Raw genomic sequence first — 22318 nt, 5'->3', positions numbered from 1 at the left:
TTCGACATCTTCGCCGACCAATCACAGGGTTGCCGATCAATGTTTCTACTATCGATGCGTAGCCCCTTTTAAGCCACCCAGTGATCTCAGATTACTTCAGCCAGCTATACTAATCGTCAACAACAGGTGTGTTCGGAGAACCGGATTAGCGAGCTCAAAGTTAGCGCGATGATTTGATCTTGGATGTGTCATTTGATCTTGGATGTAGTAAGCGAGGTACGAAGAACAGGCCCCTGGATGGTGTCAAAACATGTACACAAGGTCCAGACACTGAGCTGCCTTCTTTTTCATAACCTCCGGTAACATAGTTTAAACTGGGAAAAAACCCCTGTGACAAATCAAAACCTGAAATTCGTTTTAATGTTGTCTCGTTATCCTTGTTTACGTCATCATCAGTGACGCTCCCATTAATGCTGACCCTAGGCTATGAGTTTTAGAGCTAAAGCCAAACCACGTAAACAAAACTGCTGCTTTCACTGGACCCTATGTTCATTTAAGCCATCGTGGGAAAAGTTGTAACTGTGGGGGGAGATTACATCTCTTAGGCGGCTTGGGAACACCTCAGTCTCCCCAGAGGAACTGGAGGGTGGAAGATATGAGGAGATTTTGGGGAAATGGCCGTCAGCAAAATGTGGTTTATATGTATTTCAGCTGTATGGCTCTACATCAGGACAGTCCAGCTGCTAAACAGGCCTACCAGTAATCCTGAATCCTGGGGTCGTGTATGAGGTTATGAAGTGGGAGATGAAAGCTTTTTGCTTTTAAAACTGTTGCTAAAAGTCCAACTGCCCCCCCCCCCCCAAAAAAAATAAAATAAAATATTTGCATACATTAGAAAAAAAACACCAATAAAGCCTTAAACATTTTGAGATTCAATTCAATAAAAACAGGCTTGAAGTTATTTTTTGCAAATAATAAATTTTTATTTCTTCCTTTTTGGGAGGCATAAAACGTTTGTTTACAGTAAGTAAAGCATACCTATCGTGTATGTCTCTTCACACAGATGTGCTAATGCTGTCAGTGCACCCCACTCCTCTGCCTCCGTCTGCCCCAATCCCGTGTCCCCTGCCTTTCTGTCTGGACCAGCATCCTCCGGAGCCACCATCCCCTCCTCATCCTCATCCAGCCAGAAGCCGGTCACGCTTGCCATGGAGCAGTCACAGCTGCCCATCACGGGCGCCAGGAAGGCCAGGGTCCTGTATGATTATGATGCCCACGACACCAGTGAGCTATCACTGTTGGCTGATGAGGTACAGCAGAGTCAAGCTGAGTCACCACACACACACACATATTTCACTTATGTAAGTGAAGTTTCTATGGTATGTGAGACAAACCAGTGGGAAGTGTATGTATTCACCCGCCTTCGTCTCAAACACTCCTGAGCTTAAGGCTACGAGTATGAATAGAAAGAGCGCGTAGGCATGTGCAGAATGAAATTAAGGTTTGGAGGTTTCCATCCTGCAGCATTTTTTTGTGATCCCTTTATAACTCATTGGCCTAAAATCCCAACGTCAGGTCGAGACATGATTCTCAGCTTTTAAAAACACAAGATATCTACTGACAGGCTGTGAATCCCCCGATTGCAATAGTGGAGTCATTATTATCACATAGGGTTTGCACTAAAGAGACGCCACATGAAAGAGTGTTTTATGTCAGATCAGACATTTGTAGTTTAACTTCTAAAGTTCAGGCCACACAAACCACAACCCTCTATTTCTGAAAAAGTCCTAAAGAAAAAATGTTGTGGGTGGTGTTGTTTTGTTTTTTTTTCAAAGATTTGAGAGAACAACTTTCCAAAACCAAAAAAAACCAGTGACCTTGGACATCTTTTTGGTTATTTGTCCAGCAGATGTCATGGACTGAGCCATGTAGCACTGACAAAATACCAACTCCTAACTAACTGCACTTACATTTGTCCAGACTATTAACTGTATATAAAAGATGGAATCACTGTGCTGTCACATTTACTGTTTTTCATCATCTTTTGTTTTGAACTGGAAACATTGTTTACAGTAAAGAGTTTTTAGTTGCCCTAAACCACTCCATCTATATCATCCCTTTTCCATCCATCCATCCATCCATCCATTCACTTCCGCTTATCCTTTTCAGGGTCGCGGGGGGCGCTGGAGCCTATCCCAGCTGTCATAGGGCGAGAGGCGGGGTACACCCTGGACAGGTCGCCAGTCTGTCGCAGGGCCAACACACAGGGACAGACAACCATTCACACTCACATTCTCTCGCACATTCACACCTAGTGACAATTTCGATTATCCAATTAACCTATCCCCACAAGCTGCATGTCTTTGGACGGTGGGAGGAAGCCGGAGTACCCGGAGGGAACCCACGCAAACACGGGGAGAACATGCAAACTCCACACAGAAAGACCCCGGCCTGATGGTGGAATTGAACTCAGGACCTTCTTGCTGTGTGGCAACAGTGCTAACCACCGTGCCACCGTGCTGCCCTTCATCCCTTTTCCATTAATTAAAACCATAATTTACAGAATTAAGTTTTTTTAATATTAAAGAAGTATTTGCACAGTGTTTACTGTGACCAACTGGTTATTGTATGAGCGTGCAAAACCATTTAATCAAAAAGTCTGCAAACTATCACGACTCCACTTGGGTGAAGAATGGCTGCTCAAATACGTATGTGGATCGGAAGATCGACAATCCACAAATTAGGCCGCTCTCGTCAGAAGTAAATGCAAATAAATGTGCCCAGGCATCATTAAATATTCTATTTTCTTCAGATATTTTTCTTTTCTTACATTTCTCCATACTTGGCCTACCTGGGGTTGAAAGTCTCGATAAATGCACGGCATTTCGGTAGGAATCTTCTTGTAGTGTGAGAGAAGGTGTCACACACCCATTTGTGTGTGACACATTTGTCAAACACAGACAGGCGGGGGGCACTGTCATAGGGTGAGAGTCCCAGAGGACCAGAGGGAACAGGCAGACGAACCTGCTAGAGGCCAGCCACCCTGGTATGAGTCAAGAACAGGTTCCCACAGCTCCAGGTAGTCAAACCCCCCCATGAGGCCGTCCAAAACACTCAAGCCACCAAGGGAGCGAGCCAACACCCACACTAGAACATCAAGCCATGCACCCTGAAACTAGCAAGCACTCGCACCCCAGGCAGAAGCTCCAGTGGGAAGCAGTGACCATGTCCAACAGCGGCGAAGGCCCAGCAAGCCTCAAACCCAGCCACACACACACACACACACACACACACAGACCATTCGCTCATTCCCTCTCAGCCACACACTAAGACACAGAGTGACATAAAGACGCATGCACACACATTAAGGCTACGTCTACGCATACATGGGTATTTTTGAAAACGCAGCTTTTTCTATGCTTTTGGGCTTTTCCTCTACACGTAAGCAGCGTTTTTGATCACTGAAAACTGAGATTTTGAAATATCCCAGTCAGGGTGGAGAGTTTTGTGTTTATGTGTGGTCGAGGAAAATGGAGATTTAGTCACAGACTCTCATTGTATGATTTTTAATGAATTCATTGCAGCTGAACAACTTTCATGCAATTACATCCGTCCCGCTCACTCCGATGGAACTTCTGAACACCTCCAGCTTGGCCTCCTGTCTATGTGTCAGTGTCACCGTCTCCAAACCATGACAGCAGGTCTCACTGCCATCTTTAAACCTCTCTTTCACTCTTGCTGCTGTCCTTGTGTCACAAATTAAACCTGACACTTGTCTTCACCCTCCACAGAGTACCTGGCTGAGGAATACAAATCACAGCTGATTTTTATAAGTGTTTGGAGTGGAAGGCACAAACTGATTCTTCTTGGAATGATTCCCTGCTTTGGGCTGCTCGGTTGGAAAATTCTTACAATAAATGTTTTTCTGCTGAAGCCGTCTGACTTCACTCTGGTTGTGTGCCAAGCGTGTTTTAGGAACTTGTCCAAGTGGACAGTTTCCATAGTGTGAAGCTCAACTTTTGCATGGCATTGTAAATATACTGATTTTACCGGACATAAAAAAGTAAGCTTGTTCTGAGTTTGTACAGTTCTAACAAAGGTGGGAACCTTTCTCACGCATTGTCAGTTCCTGGCAGTTGGCTGGAGTTGGGCAATATTTTTATATTTGGATGATCTGTTTGAGCAGCTACAGGATGTGTAAACTTCCTCAGGGTTTTTTCTAAACCACAGTCTTCCCTCAGTATTACTACACTCGTGTGTGTGCTTGACCACAAGCAGGATGCAGCACATCAGCTCATAATCTCGACCTCTGTTTGCCAAACTTTTCAGTGGCCACAGCAACAAGTCATCGAGTACTTAGGAATACCTCTACCGCACCAGCTCTGCAATTTGACAAAGACTAAATTTCACTAGCTGGGCCCTCATTTTGTTTGACAGTCTTTTAGTAGATAAAGGCAAATGGCTTGGACATGAATTGAGCTGTAGTTTGGGGAAGGTCTCGAAGGGGACTGGCGGCGGTTCCCAGGCCTGGCGGATCCCCATGTACTAAATAGAAAGGAAGAAGTTAAAGAATTGAAAAGTGGAGGGACGGTGGGGCACGTAAACGAGAATGAACAGCTTGTAGGACTGGGGAACTTATATAGATGAGAATTGGAAGGCGCATGTTTGGAGGCGTGGTCCCGCTCCTGAAATTCCGATCCTTAATCTCCAATAATAAGAAGAATATGATGAATATGTAATTGACTATAGTATGTTTTAACATGCTGCAGTTTTGTATGGATATTTAAAACTGGTCACTCTTGAAAATGAGACTTTGTGTCTCGATGAGAAAGAATGGTGAACTAAAAAAAATATATATGTGATTTTATATTTTCAGGAGGTGGGAAAAGTGGCGAGTGGGGGAGATTTGTGCTTTCCACCGCATGTATTGACTTGATTTATGTGACACAAGGAGCCAAGAGAACACAACTTTACAATTGTAGATGATTAAAAACAGATACAGAGCTTTTAAATCTAGATCTTCCGAGCATGTGTCTGGAAGAGTTCTGTAAATATTTCATGCAGCTGTGGAAGACACCCAACTGTGTGGCTTTTGGAGACACACACATGCATCCTCTGAAGCTTAAAGTGGAAGAGCTGGGTATCACCAACAAAGCTTCAGCTCCTGTGTTAAATCATTTTTTATGCTGCAAACATCCTCATAGTTTTCCAAGAATTTGATGTGCTTTGTTCGGTATTCAGACATGTGGTGGGCTAGAGAAGCCGCAGAATGAGTATGGGAAGGCAAAAAAATTTGAACCACTGAAGATGGGTTGGGTTTACTGTGCTGATACACACAAGGATGACGAGGTCATTATTATGGGAAGGAAATAACAGGGTAGCGAGAGCGAAGACTGAAGCTCAGTTTATGCTTTTGCATTGAATCCATGCAGAGTCTATGATGCATGCTGTTTACTGTGCAAAAGTCTTGAGCCAACATGTACATACATATCTTTGCTTTAATTCTATGTATTCTTTAATGATTGGGAATGATTTGCTGAAAGCGCTGGCCTGCTTAAACTGCTGACCCTGCAACCCAAACCCTGATAAGGTAATAGATAAGAGGATGATAGATGGATCAGCTGAAAGTCCAGATGTGCCTCTCCAGTCCTGATTCAGGTCTTTGCTGGATTTTTCCTGTTTCTTAAGGACATAACTTTCAGATACTGTTCGTCTGCTGTACATAGCTTTTTTAGGGCTGCCGGTTAACTTTTTTTCCTCTTATCTATGATCCTCAGAATCCTCTATGTAGCTCAGGACGTAGGGCGGGTCATTTAGTAATCAGAAAGTTGCTTTTTTGATCTCTGGACAGGATACTAACCCCAAGTTACATTCTGGTGAATCCATCCGAGTGTGAATGCTAAAAAGAAAGCACTTAATCGTAGAAAAAAACTGCGTCTGTGAATGGGCGAATGAGATATGTGGTTTAAAGGGCTTTGAATGCTCAGGTAGCATAGAAAAGTGCTTTTGTCCTCCACTTTTCCAGTTTCCTCAAAATTTTTTAAGGACACCCTGCACACCATGCTGAGAGATGCCAGGTTTTCAGCTGATAGCTGTTGATTAAAAACATTTTTTAATCTTTGTAACTGTCCTTCTTTGGCATTTTTCATGGATTCAAATAAAGAAATGGAAGAAATTTGCGTGTTTTTGTGAGAGGCTGTGGGTAACAAGGAAAGTGTGGGACTGTGGGGTGCATGAGCCCGATGTGTTTGTAGTGAGTTGCACGGCAAGTTGCAGCTTTAATTATGAAAGGGTTTTTGGTTTGGCATACTTATGGTGTAGATCTATGATGGAAGTGTAAAATGTCCAAAAAGATGAGAGAAAAGGGTGATTGTGTCAAAGGGTTAAAAACTCCAGGGGGTAGGGGGTTGGTGTTTTCACGGGATTAAAGCTAAAAGACTCAGAATAGCGAGTCTGTCTGTGTAGGAGCTGATCAAGCCTCATATTAAGACTGAAAATTGCAGTTTTAAGCATCCAGGTTAAAGTACTGGCTGTTTTTTTTCTTTGTATGGTTTAAGTGTGTTTGTGGAGAGAGTGAAGGTGAAAGCTTGTGTGAGATGCTGGAAGTGTTGGTAGTCCTGCTGATGCCTGCTCTTTCCACTGTGAAGTCTTGCTGATCGCCTCAACATCCAGGGAGGATCCGATCTAGTTACTAGTTAATTTTCTGTCTGTTATGGCAGTTTTGGCTGAAGTATGACTAAAAACAGTTCAGCTAGATTATAGTGTGGAAAAAATGATTACAGGACGATATATAAAATCTTTCTTGGCACTGGCCTGAGGCATGTGTTGGTTGCTACAATGCTCCATGTAGTGGGGAACACCTGAGCAAGTCTGTGGGATGAGATGAGAACATCAGTAGCTGCTGAACATTACCCGAAACAGGACTGCAGCAGCTCTAATTAGATCTCACTGAGCATTTCCATGGACAGTCTGATCCACATAAAGCAATTATGTGGTTCAGACTAGTCCATAGACCCACAGAATAGTCCATCATTTATGCATTTTTTTTAAGTGGCAACAACAACAATCATCATAAAATAAATCATTTAACCAAACTAAATGAAAAGAAGAGACAGTATTGACCAAGAGGATGCAGGCTGAAGCTAATTACACTGGACGTTACTGCTTGGCATCTGGTAAATCAGGAGATTTTATGCAAGAATATTTGTCAAAAATAAATGTTTTGTTACCAGTTTTATGTTCATCACCTTCAACATTTTCATCTTCCAACATTTTGTTGAATAAAATGATGCATTCCGATTACAGCCACCTCACTGCACGCAGTTTCACAGGACCGGCGGTCGATAAAGTCGAAACATCCTGACCTAAAAGTGAAGCAGTGGATTTTTAATCTCGCTCTTGTTCTGGCTTGAGCCAGAATATCAAGTGACAGATCTTTGATGAAGGTCAACGGTGGAGCTGCTTCATCTCCCTCCATCTGTCTGACTTCTAGCTTGAATGAAAATTCATTTCATGTTGCTTCTTGCCACGTTTCAGCTCAGGGACTTTGTGAAGCTTCGGTTTACCGTCTGTGACTCAGTATCTCTGCTGAGAAGTGGATTCAAATGTCACAATGACAACTTTTGGAGAAACCCCCCAAATACGGAGATCGTCTGTTTGCAAATGGATGTGTGGGCCTCCTGGTGCACCTTTAAAAAATCGGCCTCGATCTTCCACCTTTGGCCAAAACGTTGCTGTTCACTGATGAGTTGCTGGTGATGTAGAAGTGCATTTGTTTTGTCTTTTTTTGTTTAGTTGTTTCAATTAATTCTTCCGGCACCCCCGTGTGCGGCAGCCTGTTACAGCAGCTCTGCTCATTCTGAGTTTCTTTCTTTCTTATCTTTTTTCTTCTCGTAATTTTTATAACTAACGTATTAGTAATTAGACTCTGCAACCATGTTCTACCGTTTTGTGCTAGTTCTGGTCATTTTTCTTAGTTTTTTTTCTACTTTTTTCACCCGTGTCTGGGGACCCAGAGCAGGGATCCTTTGTTTACAGTAAGGATCAGCTGTTAGCGATGCGTCCCACAGCGGTACTGCCGGCGGACAGACTCGACATTCCAAGCGAGCTGAGGAAGAAAAGACGGGGGTGTCGTGCTGGGAAGGAGCGCCGTCGCCCGAGAAGAAGACGTTATCGACCATCTCTTCCTTCTGTAATTATTGGAAACGTAAGATCTTTGCCCAATAAGATGGATGAGCTCACATCACTAACCTGGTCACAGAGGGAGTACCGGCAATGTAGCATCATGATCAGTGGCGGTCCTAGCCTGTTTGGCGCCCTGGGCGAACACTCCCTTTTTCTAAACTGAGCACCTGATGGCTTTGAACCTTTACTTGTTCATCTTGGTTTTAATTTTGCACTCTAGTATGAACACCCATCCCCCAACCCGAGGATCACCACAACATAACCTAATAGACCTATACCTTAGGCGCACCTCGCAAACGGAGGGCGCCCTTACTCCCAGCAAATGGGCGATAGAAAACCGATTGGTGCCTATGCCATTCCCAATATGCGCTGGCTGATGTCGGGGCAGCATGAGTACAAGCAATTTTTTTTTTTTTGCCAATGCCCGTGATGCCGCCCCGGGCAACCGCCCGTGTCGCCCGTATCAAAAACCGCTACTGATCATGATGCTAACGGAGTTGTGGCTAACACCGCTAACTCTGGACACGAGCGTGACACTACCGGGATTCCAGATGCTGCGAGCGGACAGGATGAGAGAGAGCGGTAAGAGGAAAGGAAGGAGGACTGACAGTGTTTGTGAATGACAGATGGTGTAACCCCGGGCACATCACTGTACAAGAACAACTCTGCAGCAGAGACATTGAGCTGTTAGCCATTAGCATGCGTCCGTACTACCTGCCCCGGGAATTCTCGCATGTTATCTCGTTAACAGCGTATGTCCCCCTCTCGGCCAACGCGGATGCAGCCTGTGACTCTCTCCACTCTGTGGTCAGCAGACTGCAAACACAATCTCTGAGAGCCCTTCTCATAATATCAGGGGACTTTAATCATGTCTCACTGAACTCCACACTGCCCACCTTCACCCAGTATGTGACCTGCCCAACCAGAGACAATAAAATACTGGACTTACTGTATGCCAATGCTGAAGAGGCATACAGTTCATCACCTCTCCCTCCCCTGGGCAGATCTGATCACAGCCTGGTGCACCTTGTCCCTGTGTATGAGCCCTTAGTGCGCAGGGAGCCACCAGCCACCCGCACAGTACAGAGATGGTCGGAGGAGAGCGAGGAGGCTCTTAAGGATTGTTTTGAGTCGACTGTGTGGGAGGTGATCTGTGACGACCACGGAGAGGACATTGACAGCCTTACTACATGCATTACTGACTATATTAATTTCTGTGTGGATAACACCGTACCTACCAGGACTGTACGGTGTTTCTCCAACAACAACCTTGGATTACCCCAGAAATTAAAGCTGTCCTCAAGCAGAAGAGGAGGGCCTTCAAATCCAGAGACAAGGAGGAGTTGAAAAGGGTGCAGAGAGAGTTGAGGGGACTGATAAGGAATGGGAAGGACAGCTACAGGCAGAAGATGGAGAACCAGCTTCAGCAAAATAACGTTGGTGAAGTCTGGAGAGGCCTCAGAACCATCTCAGGCCACAAACATCAGAACTCTCTGCCTGGGAGGGATGTGAGGTGGGCAAATGAACTGAATCATTTCTTTAATAGGTTTGATTCATCCATGAGGCAGTCTCCAACATCGGCTGCAGACTCACCCACCCCCACTGCTGCTGTTCCACCTCTGACACCTCAGACACTTCACACCTCCTCTATTCACCCTGCTCACTCCTCCCCACCCCCAACAACAGCATCCAATACACACTCAACACAAGGCTCCAGCCTGTCTCTCTCAACCACCCAGGTTAGGAGGGAACTGTGGAGGATTAATGGCAAGAAGGCAGCGGGCCCAGATGGCATCAGCTCAAGGGTCATCAGGTCCTGCGCGGACCAACTGTGTGGGGTGATCGAGCACCTCTTCAACCTCAACCTGAGCCTGAGGCTGGGGAGAGTCCGACAGCTCTGGAAAACCTCCTGTGTTGTACCAGTGCCAAAGACTTCACGCCCCAAGGACCTCAACAGCTACAGGCTGGTGGCTCTGACATCCCACCTGATGAAGACCCTGGAGCGGTTGGTCCTGGCTCGGCTTCGGCGCCTGGTGAGCTCATCACTGGACCCACTTCAGTTTGCCTACTAGCCTGGCATTGGAGCGGATGATGCCATCATTCACCTCCTACATCGTTCCCTCGCGCACCTGCAGACCGCTGGGAGCTTTGTGAGAATCATGTTCTTTGATTTCTCCAGTGCTGTTGGGTCTGTTCCCACAAACCCCGCTAATTCTAGAGACTTATTCATCATGAATGAAAACAAGACAGTCAGCGATCGATCGATTACTTGCGCAAGGGAGGCCTCGTCTATGTCCAGCATGGAAGTGACCCCGATGAGGGCCTCCTCTCGCTGGCTTTTATTGACAAACTTCAAACAATAGTTTACAAAACACCTCCCCTCGCAACCCCCTTTGGTTACAAAGACAAGGCACTGTATGTATATGCATGCAGGTGTGTGTGTGTGTGTGTGTCCTCCTGCTGACCAAAGGGTCGTAAACGCAGGAAGCTTACATCAAAGGAAGTAGATCTTCCAGATAGGATGTATCTGCTATAAAACCTCCCCCAACACAAAGTGGTTAGAGGTGCTCAGGATCAAAGGAATAGCTTTGATAATACTGCTTGAACTAAGACTGTACAAATTTAAGAAACACAATGGCAACATTCAACAATTAGACCTAACAAGTGCCTTCAACACTATTCTTCCCTCGGTTCTGAAGGACAAGCTGGAGAACTCTGGAGTGGACCATCACCTCACTACCTGGATTTTGGACTACCTCACCGACCGACCACAGTATGTGAGGACTCAGGGCTGTGTGTCGGACAGGGTCGTCTGCAGTACGGGGGCCCCACAGGGAACGGTTCTGGCTCCGTTCCTCTTCACCATCTACACTGCAGACTTCTCCCACAACTCCACCCAGTGCTTCCTGCAGAAGTTCTCTGATGACTCTGCAATAGTCGGCCTCATCACTGATGGGGACGACAAGGAGTACAGAGGACTGACTCAAGACTTTGTGGACTGGTGCCAGCTGAACTACCTCCAGATCAATGCCAGTAAAACCAAGGAGCTGGTGGTAGACTTCCGCAGGCACAAACATCCTCCACTGCAACCACTGAACATCCAAGGTATGGACATTGAGGCTGTGGACAGCTACAGGTACCTTGGTGTTCATCTGAACAACAAACTGGACTGGACTCATAACTCAGACGCCCTCTACAGGAAAGGGCGGAGCAGGCTGTACCTGCTGCGGAGACTCAGGTCGTTTGGAGTGGAGGGCCCACTCCTGAAGACCTTCTATGACTCTGTGGTGGCCTCAGCCATCTTCTATGGTGTGGTCTGCTGGGGCAGCAGCATCTCTGCTGGGGACAGGAAGAGACTGAACAGGCTGATCCGAAGGGCCAGCTCTGTTCTAGGATGCCCTCTGGACCCAGTGGAGGTGGTGAGTGACAGGAGAATGGCGGCTAAGCTGTCATCCCTGTTGGACAACATCTCCCACCCCATGCAAGAGACTCTGACAGCACTGAGCAGCTCCTTCAGTAGCAGGCTGCGGCACCCACGGTGTGGGACGGAGAGATTTCGCAGGTCTTTCCTCCCCACTGCTGTCAGACTCTACAATAAAGACTTCTGCAGCTGATTAAACACACAAACCCACACATGTGCAATAAGACTGCTATATGTGCAATTCTTCTTCTGACGAAGTTGTATTTTTGTATTTTCCTACTCAGTTGTATATAGTATTTGTATTTCTATTTTATTCTATTGTATATATTATTATATTCTATTTTATTCTATTGTATAAGGTATTTTATTTTATTGTATTTTATTGCTTTCCAGTGTTTTCTAATTTCTGCTACATAACTTTGCACTTTGCTGTAACAAAACAAATTTCCCACCTGTGGGACTAATAAAGGTCATCTTATCTTATCTTATCTTAAAAGTTTTCATTTATTATTCAGTTCCACTGGATTTCAGGGTTTTGGTTTCAGGGTCTGGTTATGTTAATGTTTAATGTTCTGAGTTTTTGTTCCAGTTCTTAGTTTCTTGATCTTGATTAGGATGTTTGTCCAGTCTTTTCCCGTTAGTCACAGCTTTACTTGCATTTATGTACACTTAAATTAAATACGATAATGAATAACACTGGTACATTTCTAAAGAAACTCAGCAGGGAAGAAAATTAACTAGAAGGATAATGATGGAAAAAACATGGAAGACCACACAAAGGAAAACTAACCTGGACCTTTGTAACACTAAACTCCACCAAGTATTCTGACTTATCTTTCATTGTCTTCTTAATCCTGTCATTTTGACATTTAAATCCACATCTCAGCAGAGATACTGAGTTACAGATGGTAAACTGAAGCTTCACAAAGTCCCTGAGGTGAAACGTGGCAAGAAACAACATGAAACCTCCCTGAGCCTGGTTCTGGTTTTCTGTTTTTCCTTCCCACTGTCGCCAAAGCGCTTGCTCAGAGGGGGTCGTCTGATTGTTGGGGTTTTCTGTTTTCTTTGTAATATTGTAGGGTCCTTCCCTTACAGTGTAAAGTGCATGGAGGAAACTGTTGTTGTGATTTGGCGCTGTATAAGTAAAAATTGAATTGAACATTGTGACATGAATATTGGCTCGATCATGATAAGAAACAGACTTGTTTTGTAGCATGTAGTATGATTTGTTTTAACTAATCGGTTTTACTTCAAGTAGCACGTCCTGTTATTACATCCCACACATACACTCACTTGGTTGTACCGGGTTTGGGCCCTTTGCTTGCGCTATGCCTTTATTCTTTATGGAATAGATTACACAAGGTGCTGGAAACACATGAAACACATGTACCAAAGGTAGAGATGGCATGATACCACTTTTTTATGTCCGATACCGATACCGATATCATAAATTTGGATATCTGCCAATACCGATATGAATCCGATATAGTGTGTTTTTTAATCAATAAAACTGTTTTTTTTAAATATCTTGCTGCATTTTGTATAAGTTCATACTCAAGTTTAAATAAACAACAACACTAAAGCTATTCTGTTATACCTGTATGTAAAAAATACACTGCACCCAAAATATTTCATAGTTCAGCAACACTGATCAATCTAATAAACTTAAACCTACTCCATCCTTCCTATTCTGGTATTTTAAAGAGTACTTAGCAGAAATATTAAGCAACCTAACTAATAGGGTTGCAAACTCCCAGCAAAAAAAAAAAAAAAAAAATAGGGAACCACCCACCCTCCACCTCATGATGCTTAATCGATGTAATCAACTTTAATTTGATGCAGGGTCAAAAAAAATACACAGAAATAAATTATTTTTCAAGAATAATTAAATAGATTCAACATCTTTTTTCAACAGAATTGCAGACTGCACAGATGGTACTTTCCCAAAGGAAAAAGTACTAGCTTACTAGGGTATATTAGACTTAACAGTTACTATATACAGTAATGGACTTCTATACATTTTACATCAGATTAAAACTTTGGGTGTAAGATTCAGATAATTATTTATTAAAAGCTAGACATTTTAAATGAGAATAAGAAAGAAAAGTATGTCTTTGTGCCCCCTTTTCCCTGTTCATGCCCTATCGGCCCCCCTGGCTAAACTTTGCTAGATCCGCCCCTGCACAGTTACCAGCCGTCAGCTACGTAGAAAAGGATCCTGGTGTAGAAAGTAATATTAAATACATTCTAACAACAGCTTATCAAGCTTAAACGTGCTGCTGTTGTTCAGCCGCTGGTTTCCTCTTTCTGGTGCAAAGTGGGTCAAAAACAAAGAAGAGAGACGGACTCGCGACAGAAATGCCGATCAGCTGATCATTGATCAGTTTCACGATTGAAGTAGCCGCAGGAAGGTGAGGGAGAGAGAGGCAGTCGCTCCATATATCGGTTGTTAAGCTTAACATGGGAATGCTTTACAAACATTCAGAGATGAACTTACACACTTGCTTTACTTCTCTCTGGGATAACTTCCTCGGAGATGAAATGCTGGTTTGGTAGCGAGGCTCCAAATACACACAGCCGCTCTAGCACGTGAGCACACTGCTCTGACGTGCTACGGTTATGAGCCGAGTTACGCCGTGTCACAAGTTTTGTGAGGTGTTATTTTGATATTTAATGGATCGGATTACATTTTTTATTTCTCACCGATATCCGATCCAGTAATTTAGGTCAGTATCGGACCGATACCGATACGTAATATCGGATCGGTCCATCTCTAACCAAAGGACCCAAACACTATTACACCAACAGCAGCTGCCTGAACAGTTGACTCGAGGCAGGATGGATCAATGCTTTCATGCTGTTTATGGTCGTGTTTGGGTACGGTTGCCTCAGCTGACAGGAGTGGCACCGGTGTGGTTTTCTGCTGCTGTAGACCATCCCCTTCAAGGTTGGATGTGCTTTTCGGCCTTGCTGTCAGCTTAAAGACACTTAAACAATAGAGATGGTGTAGTGGTAAAATCTCATCAGATCAGCAGATGTTCTCAGACCAGCCCGTTTGGCACCAGAAACCAAGCTACGTTCAAAGACAATTAAATCACCTTTCTTCTCTAATTTGGTGCTCAGTTTACCTCAGACATGTCAGGCAGCAAGACTATTTATTATAAATTATGTTTGACTGACATGATTTTATTTTGAATCTTTTATATTATGCTTCATGTATAATATATAACAAAAAAACAAAAAACCCCAAATGTGAATAGTTTTAAAGCTGATGAAATAATTTGAATAAGTGAAAACAATTTTTCAACATCCAGAGGACCCCCATTTAAAACGTCTTGCAGCTCCCTTTTAAAAATGAATAATTAAATTCAGTCAGTGGACAGGTATACCTTTCATGTCAAATGGTAGAATCAATATAAAACTAGGAATGAATCCTTCCATACATACATAGAAAATGCAATTATGAAAGTGACTGTGCATTCAGAATACTTTAATAGAGTATAATGACAGTCATGGACACGACATTGTCTCAGATTGGGGGACTTTTGACACTCGTCACATGTGGAGAATTTGGACAAAACTATAAAAGCAGAATATCCTGAACTTGACCAGTGCATTTTTCTAAAAGTTTAATGTCATTAAATAGCACAGATTAGTAACAGTGACCCATAAACACAGTGGAGAGGTCCACTTTGATCATTACAAGTAAAGGAGGTGAGGACTAGTAGTCACCATCAGCCCCCACCTTCACACTGCTGGATGTTGAACATTTTTCTGGCCTAGCTGCTGCCCTAAATAAGATTAAAACCACAAAACAATACCACAACAAAATTGACATCCCAGATGACAACTGAATCAGTAACAGCTGGATGTTATCTGCAGGGAGTTAAGTTTATCCTGTCATCCAGTTTATTTTCCAGAGAGAAGTTCAGCCTCAATTCCTCTCCTCATGCAATGTTGTACTGTATGTTTGTGTGGGAAGACTTGACAACATATTCTCTTACAGGTCACAAAACATTATCTATAATATCAGCATGTGTGGAAAACAAAAAGTGTGATTCATGTATTTAAAGTAGTTTTCTAGCACTTGCCTGGCCTCGGTCAGAGTTGGCTAATACTTTAGACTTGTGCTAGGATGTGTCAGCTTCCCTTTGAGTTTAACTCAACTATAAACTCATAAACATTCAAGCTTCCATTTAACACCTTGTGGAGAGGAAAAGAGATTTTCAGTGACTACATACGCAACTCATGAAAAAATTATGAACACTTGCAATCATCTGAGCTGTTCTCAATGTAAGACTTTTAAAAAGTCAAATTAGGAAAATTTGGTAATAAAACACACATAAACATAAAAGTGGCATCCTACTCGGTTAAGCTCGGCACGGATTGGCTAATTTTTAAGGGTTTTTCATTAGGTGGTAGTATCTGGTACCAGCCAGGTTTCCAAGCGATCCAACAGACTGTATGCCACAGACTGGCCTCTCAGTGATGTCACTCGATGAGTCATGAGAGCGTCTCCTTCACAAAAATCAAAATCACAACTTTTAAAACCTGACAATGAGAAAAGTGGCTTCACAAAAATCACCGTGGTCCCAGAGTCTGACAAAAAGCCAAACGCTGAGCAGCAGGTATGAAAAAGCATCGATGCCCTCCTTTGTTGTGGTACAATAATTATGCAATGCTGTTTTCAGTTTGCCCCCTTTTGTTCACACATGGGTTTCCCTTAGCAGACCTTTAGAAATGCTGGCACAGGTGCTAATTGGAGGAAGTGTTTGAAGATGATAACACACAGATGAAGACAGGGAAATTCCTGATAATGGGCTGGCATGAAGAACGTGAGCCCGAGCAGCGACGGGATGCAGTTATGCTATGTCATAAGCAATGATTTTCTTTCCTCGTAACGTAACATTGCTCACTGTAACCTGTATGTGTGTGTGTTGATATATTTTTTTTTTGTCTCTCTCTCTCTCTCTCTCTCTCTCTCTCTCTCTCTCTCTCTCTCTCTTCAGCTCATTACCGTCTACACCGTACCAGGAATGGACCCCGACTGGCTGATCGGAGAGCGAGGAAACGAAAAGGGCAAAGTACCCGTCACCTACCTAGAACTGCTGAGCTAATGGACCAAGCAACACACACACACACACACACACACACACACACACACACACACACACACACACACACACACACACACACACACACACACACACACACACACCTCTGCAAAAACCTCTATCTGCCGTCACACATGTGGACTGGGTAGACCTGCTGTTGGCCCCAGTTTGTGCTCCTTGTGTATCGGTTCAGCTCACAGAGGGAACCCCTGCACTGACTTCTATGCTAATAACCCAGGGCTGTTTCAAAAATGCTGTGCAGGTATCTTTAACCACCTGGATAAAACAATATGAAGATTTATCAAGGTGAGATAGTGGAGAACTTGGTTAGCAAGCTCTATCCATAGACTGTATCTGCTAATTAGTGACAATTAACAGGCTAATAAATTCCCCAGAGCTCAGATGTTCTTGGACGGTCTTTTGATACAAATAACTGCACAGAATGGCAATGATGATACAGTTATTTTATTACATTTTTCAGTTTATTAAACTCAAAAAAGAAGAAAAAAGTGGATTCATTTAAATTTGGACTTTTATGGAGGAGCACAAAGAAAAGAAAAGGTGTGCTGAAAGACTAAAATGAGCCTACACGTCGTTTTGACACAGATTTTATTTACACCAGATGTTCTCATGACTCATCATCCGTGATAACTGATCTTTTAGTGAATGCGTTAATCTCCACACAGCATTTGTTGAGTAACAAAAGCCAGTCATGGTGACTTTTGATTTCAGATGAAAGCAAAAGCCTCTTTGTTAGGCACCAGTGTTTTTAGTACACAGGAGAGGAACCTCGTCTGGCTTCGTGGAACAGCGTGCTTATGTCGACCGTGTGGATGTGAGTCTGAGGGTTTTCATGATGGTCTCTGTAGGTGCCCTGCCATTTAAAGAGATTGAACCTAATTCTGGAAATACCTGCACAGCTACGGTATTTTTATTTTTATGAGACCAGAGAAATCAGTGTGACGGTCCCCTCTGTTATACGCAGAGTCCAAACTGCAGCTGGCTTCCCGTCTCCTGATCTGTGGCTGTGTGAAAAAACTTATGCAAAACTGCCTGTTTGACTCATTTCTAGTAATACTGATGATTATCAGAAAGAAACCTGTGACTGTACGAGTCAGGTTATGTTGATGTGGCCTGTTACTTAGATTTCCTCTTATTGCAGTAATGTGTACACAGAGTGTAATGAAGCCCTCAGTTTGTTGACTGTGCAAACTTGTCTATTGTTGTGTGGAAACTTACACAGTTCTGGCAAATACTCTGTCATCTGTGAAAACTTCAAAGACCCAGGCCTTGTTTGATCCATTAAAGAAAAATTCCATGCAATAATCATTACAATGTGAGTCATAATTTTGCAATTTTATCAGCTCTAACTACATTTTTTCCCCACATAATTTTCTTGCAGCTGTTAGGGCTTTTAATTTGAAACAAATACTGGAAAGTTTTGAGTGTGTATAAACAAAAGTGCAGTAACTTTAATGAGGTACCAGTGGACTGGAAGTACTAAACAATACTATACAACCAATTATAACTTCTCAAGCTGATGAGGTAGATAAAGGACAGTCATAGATTTCTATATTTGTTTTTATTTTTTTCAGTTAATAAAAAAAGATGAATTCAGTGTCCAGTTTAAGGCTAGCCCGCAGCCTGCAGCAATAACATTTAAGGTAACTTAAGTCACTGACCAACCTGTCAGTTTGTCTTTACAGGCCCTCCTGCTTTAAATAAAGCTGGATTAGAGTAAATGCAGGTATATGGTGTCCGTACTTGCACTCTGGTAGTGTTACACCTACTTGATGCTGGGAAAGAAAAAAAAAGTTTAATAAAACAACTTCACAAACAAAATCAGGAGCTCAAATTTCCACTAAATTTACAGTTAAGCAAATTAAGCTGGTTTCCTGTTAAGAATACAAGGTTTAATGGTGCAGAATGATGCTTTCCTGGATATTGTTGTGCTTGATGAATTACATCATCTACTATTTGCTCAGCAGGGCTTTCTAGTTTGCTGTAAAGCTGTGTCACACACGTGGAAGCTCAAAAGTTCCCATTTTCATCTTTAAATGCAGAACTTCATGACGGGGATTCCAGCTTCAAAAAAGAAAACAAGACCCTGATAAGAACCAACTCATTATTTTTCTTCAGTTACTTCAGTTTATTTAATCATGTGATGCAACATTTTACATCCACGCTATGAGCATTTTCTGAGGTGTGTAGGAATTTTGGGCTGAATAAATAAAGGGTCTGTTTAAAACCTGCAAAAAAGTCAGTTAATCAAATAAATGCTCTCCTGTAGAATCCATCTGATTTCACTCTGATTGCATCAGGGTGTAATCATGTTCTTCAAGTGTTAGTGGCACAGCTCAGTGTTTGGGTTGGATGAATATAATGGAAACATACTGAGAGAGAACCTGCATTAAAGTGTTGTATCACTTGATTACTGAGGCTTAAATATAACAAATGACTTCCTTTTTTCTGTATCAAGAGGCAGACAGAGGCTGGAAGTCTTAGCATATTCCACTTTCTCTAACTTCTTTCCACCAGTTCTGGAGAAAGATTTGAGCAAACCACACCTCTAAAATACTAAATGTGTACATAATTTGCTAGTTTGAATTGTTATTTAAAAGAAACAAAACAAAGCAAACAAAAGTGTAATATTTCACAACATTCACTGACTTGTGCTGTAGGCTGTGACTGTAACACCTAAGCATGTGCCGTTCCTAGAGCGTTGTGTATCTGTTAATCAGGTATTGGAGGGGGAATTCAGTAAAATTCAGAGACCTTGAAACAGGAAACCGAAACACATGTTAGTTCAGCGATGCATGCACTGTCTGATATAGGAGAAAGAGAAACTGTTGATGTACCTGTTGATCTACATTCCCACGCTCACCTGTACCTGTCAACTTTGGGAACTAGCTGAAAGAATGAGTTTCATGCATACAAGCAGCGGAAATTAGCTTCCTCAGAAGGGTGTCTGGCTTCGGGTGCACAGGCAGGGTGTGGAGCTCGGTTGTTCAGGATCTCTCACATCTAAATGAGAAAGCAAGCAGGCCCAGGATACACTGAAGAGATCATGTGTGTTGACAAGCTTGTGAACCCTCCATTCCTAGACATTTACATCCTGAAGATCTCTGAATAGTAGCAGAACTTTTTCTTCACAGATTAGCCAGGATCATATTTACCCTACTAATTAAACTCAAAAGCAGCCCTACAGGTACAAAAACCAGTCAATCTGGCAACACTGCTCCAGCAGCTGTGACAGGGAGTTTCATATGCAAAGTTACTTGGTATGCAGTGCATGTGCCAACAAAGCTTAACATAAAAAGGTAAAAGAGGTGACTCATCTTGTGAAACTGAAGTCTTGCACATCCCTTTGTTTGTAATCTGTAAGTTACACTGAATGATGAAAAGTGTTTGTGCATGGGTTGCATCAGCAGTGAAACATGCATACCAGACCTGTGTGTACTGTCACGAGGGGAATCCCCACAGAGCTTTCATGGCCGCCATAGAATAACAATAGAAACCTAATTTAAAGTCGCTCAATGAAACTGACACTGGGATATTTCTACGTGCCTGCTGTAGTTTCTGTGACACCTGAATATCAGGTCAAATATGCTTTAGTTCATAAGAAAAGAAAACTTATTGACCGAAAATCCCCAGGAAAAAAGGGTTTTGGCTCTGCGCTCCAAACCATGTGTTTAACCCCTCAGTAACGATCACCTGCAGCATCTGGTACTGCTAGCAATACTTATTAAGCTCTTAAGACTCTTATTAAGCTTTCCTTCAGCCGCACTGTTAAATAATACTTTTTATTCAGCTGGTCATATAATGTATTACATAGTACCGCATTAAATCGCTAGAGCCCCATACGCTACACCTTCGCCATATATTTTGCACCATAGTCTTGTACCCTTGCTACACTGTAGCTCTTACACCTTACAGCTACACAATAATTACATCATAGCATTGATTTCCAAAATGTAATGTATGGTTAGGTTTAGGCCAACTGATTAATTCACAATCAAAACGGATGATTGAACAACTTGAGGAACTTTGGCCAATCTACTCCACAAAACAACCCCATTGTCAGAAGAGTGTAGCCCCTACACTACAGCTCCTAAACTATAGCCTAAATCCATGTCATCACTGGGTGGTTAACAACTATGACAGGTCTTTTTACTGTGAACATTAGCACAAGGACAGCACGTCTATGAAACTGAATGTAAAAGGCTCTATTTCCCTCTTTCAGTAAAAATAACTGTTATGCAAGATTTTGGCTTCAGAGCCAAGACGATCACTTTATTTAAGGAAAGATATGTATAAATGTAAAATAACAACAATGCTGCTTGTTGTCCAGCAGTATTCACTTTTAGAGGTATTTTCCTTCCCATGTGGAAGAGTTGATTTCCAACATGAACGCCAACAAAATCACAAAAATTATAGTTTGTGTTGTTTGGTTTATGTTATCTCATAGTGTAAGGGATAAATTCACAATCAGAACTAATGTGTCAAATCTACCCCAAAAAACAGCTTCACTATCAGAAAAGGAAAAGAAAGTGAAGAGGCAGAATAACAAGACAGTAAAACCTCGGATGGTGAATAATGTGATGGAGAGACCTCTGGGACGTCAGTTAAGAAATGACATTCAGTTGGTGTAATCCTAAAGATTCATGGGTACTAACAGATGTGCAACACAAAGAGGTCACCAACAACCCAATCTAGGTTTGTAGTTTGGTTTAGGTTTACTCCCCACAGTGTCGGCTGTTGATAACACAATGTGAAGAAAACAAGTTATGACTAAATGTCAGTAAGTCATGAGATGCAGCTGGAAGCTTCTTCTTTCTTTATCTGATGTGCAAAACCTAGTCTGCCCTGTTTACCATATATGCGTGTAAATGGATTCAGGTCTTTTAGGAGGTGTGTTATTTTGTTGGTGATATTTTCAAGTTGTCCCTCAAAAGTTTCTTTGATATTTTTGTCCAGATATCGATGATTTCAGAGTGTTATCATCCTCCTGTAGGGGCCACCAGTTTGATGTGCAATAAACCTGCATGTGTGTTACTGTAAAGCGTGTCTGGTTCTTCATTATGGCAAAACCCCACAGTTAAACTGCTGTCAGTAAGCTCCTGGCCTTCTTGGCTTTAAAGTGGAACACGTGTCGGTCAGGGCATTTAGTTGTGTGGAGAAAAACTCAAAGATGTTACCTTAAAAACAAACCAAATGACATTTTTTGGTGAAATTCCCTGAAGAAGGGTTCAATTGGACACCAGGGAGAAAATTGTGAAACTATATCTGAACATCGCCGTAACTACTTCCAAAAAATTTTAATCTTTGTGTAATGTGTCTATTTTTACAAATAATCTAGATTTATCTCACAAACAGCATGTTTGGAGCTCATTTCCAATCTTCTGCTGTGAGTTTTCGTATCATAAACAGATTGAGAAAGATTGTCACATCAGAGTTTTATAAAGCCATTATTTCCACCAGTGTTTCTGTGGATCTGTAAATAAATAGCTGATGTGCTTAAAAAACGATTGAGTTTAACAGAAGACACAATAACATCAAGTTTCAGAGAATCAGATGTTCAGTTTTAATAAACTAAGAAACTGTGATTTCAGGGGGATTCTGAACATGTGTCATCAGTACAAAAGCAACTGTTTACACA

The 22318-nt window shown here is 42.5% G+C and overlaps 1 protein-coding gene across 3 annotated transcripts in view; it reads left to right on the top strand.

Annotated features, from left to right (window-relative positions):
• sh3glb2b (SH3-domain GRB2-like endophilin B2b) overlaps positions 1 to 17991 on the top strand; it is a 42369-nt gene extending 24378 nt beyond the window's left edge. For all 3 annotated transcript variants that reach the window (XM_019361362.2, XM_019361363.2, XM_019361361.2), the window contains 2 exons: positions 1004 to 1250; positions 16555 to 17991. In XM_019361362.2, coding sequence (XP_019216907.1) covers positions 1004 to 1250; positions 16555 to 16662 — 355 coding nt within the window. In that variant the 3' untranslated portion in view covers positions 16663 to 17991. The remainder of the gene's footprint in view (positions 1 to 1003; positions 1251 to 16554) is intronic.
• Positions 17992 to 22318: the final 4327 nt, after the last annotated feature.

The sequence above is a fragment of the Oreochromis niloticus genome, linkage group LG7 (assembly GCF_001858045.2).
Source record: "Oreochromis niloticus isolate F11D_XX linkage group LG7, O_niloticus_UMD_NMBU, whole genome shotgun sequence".
Lineage (NCBI taxonomy): Eukaryota > Metazoa > Chordata > Actinopteri > Cichliformes > Cichlidae > Oreochromis > Oreochromis niloticus.
This window is presented reverse-complemented; position numbering and strand designations above follow the sequence as displayed.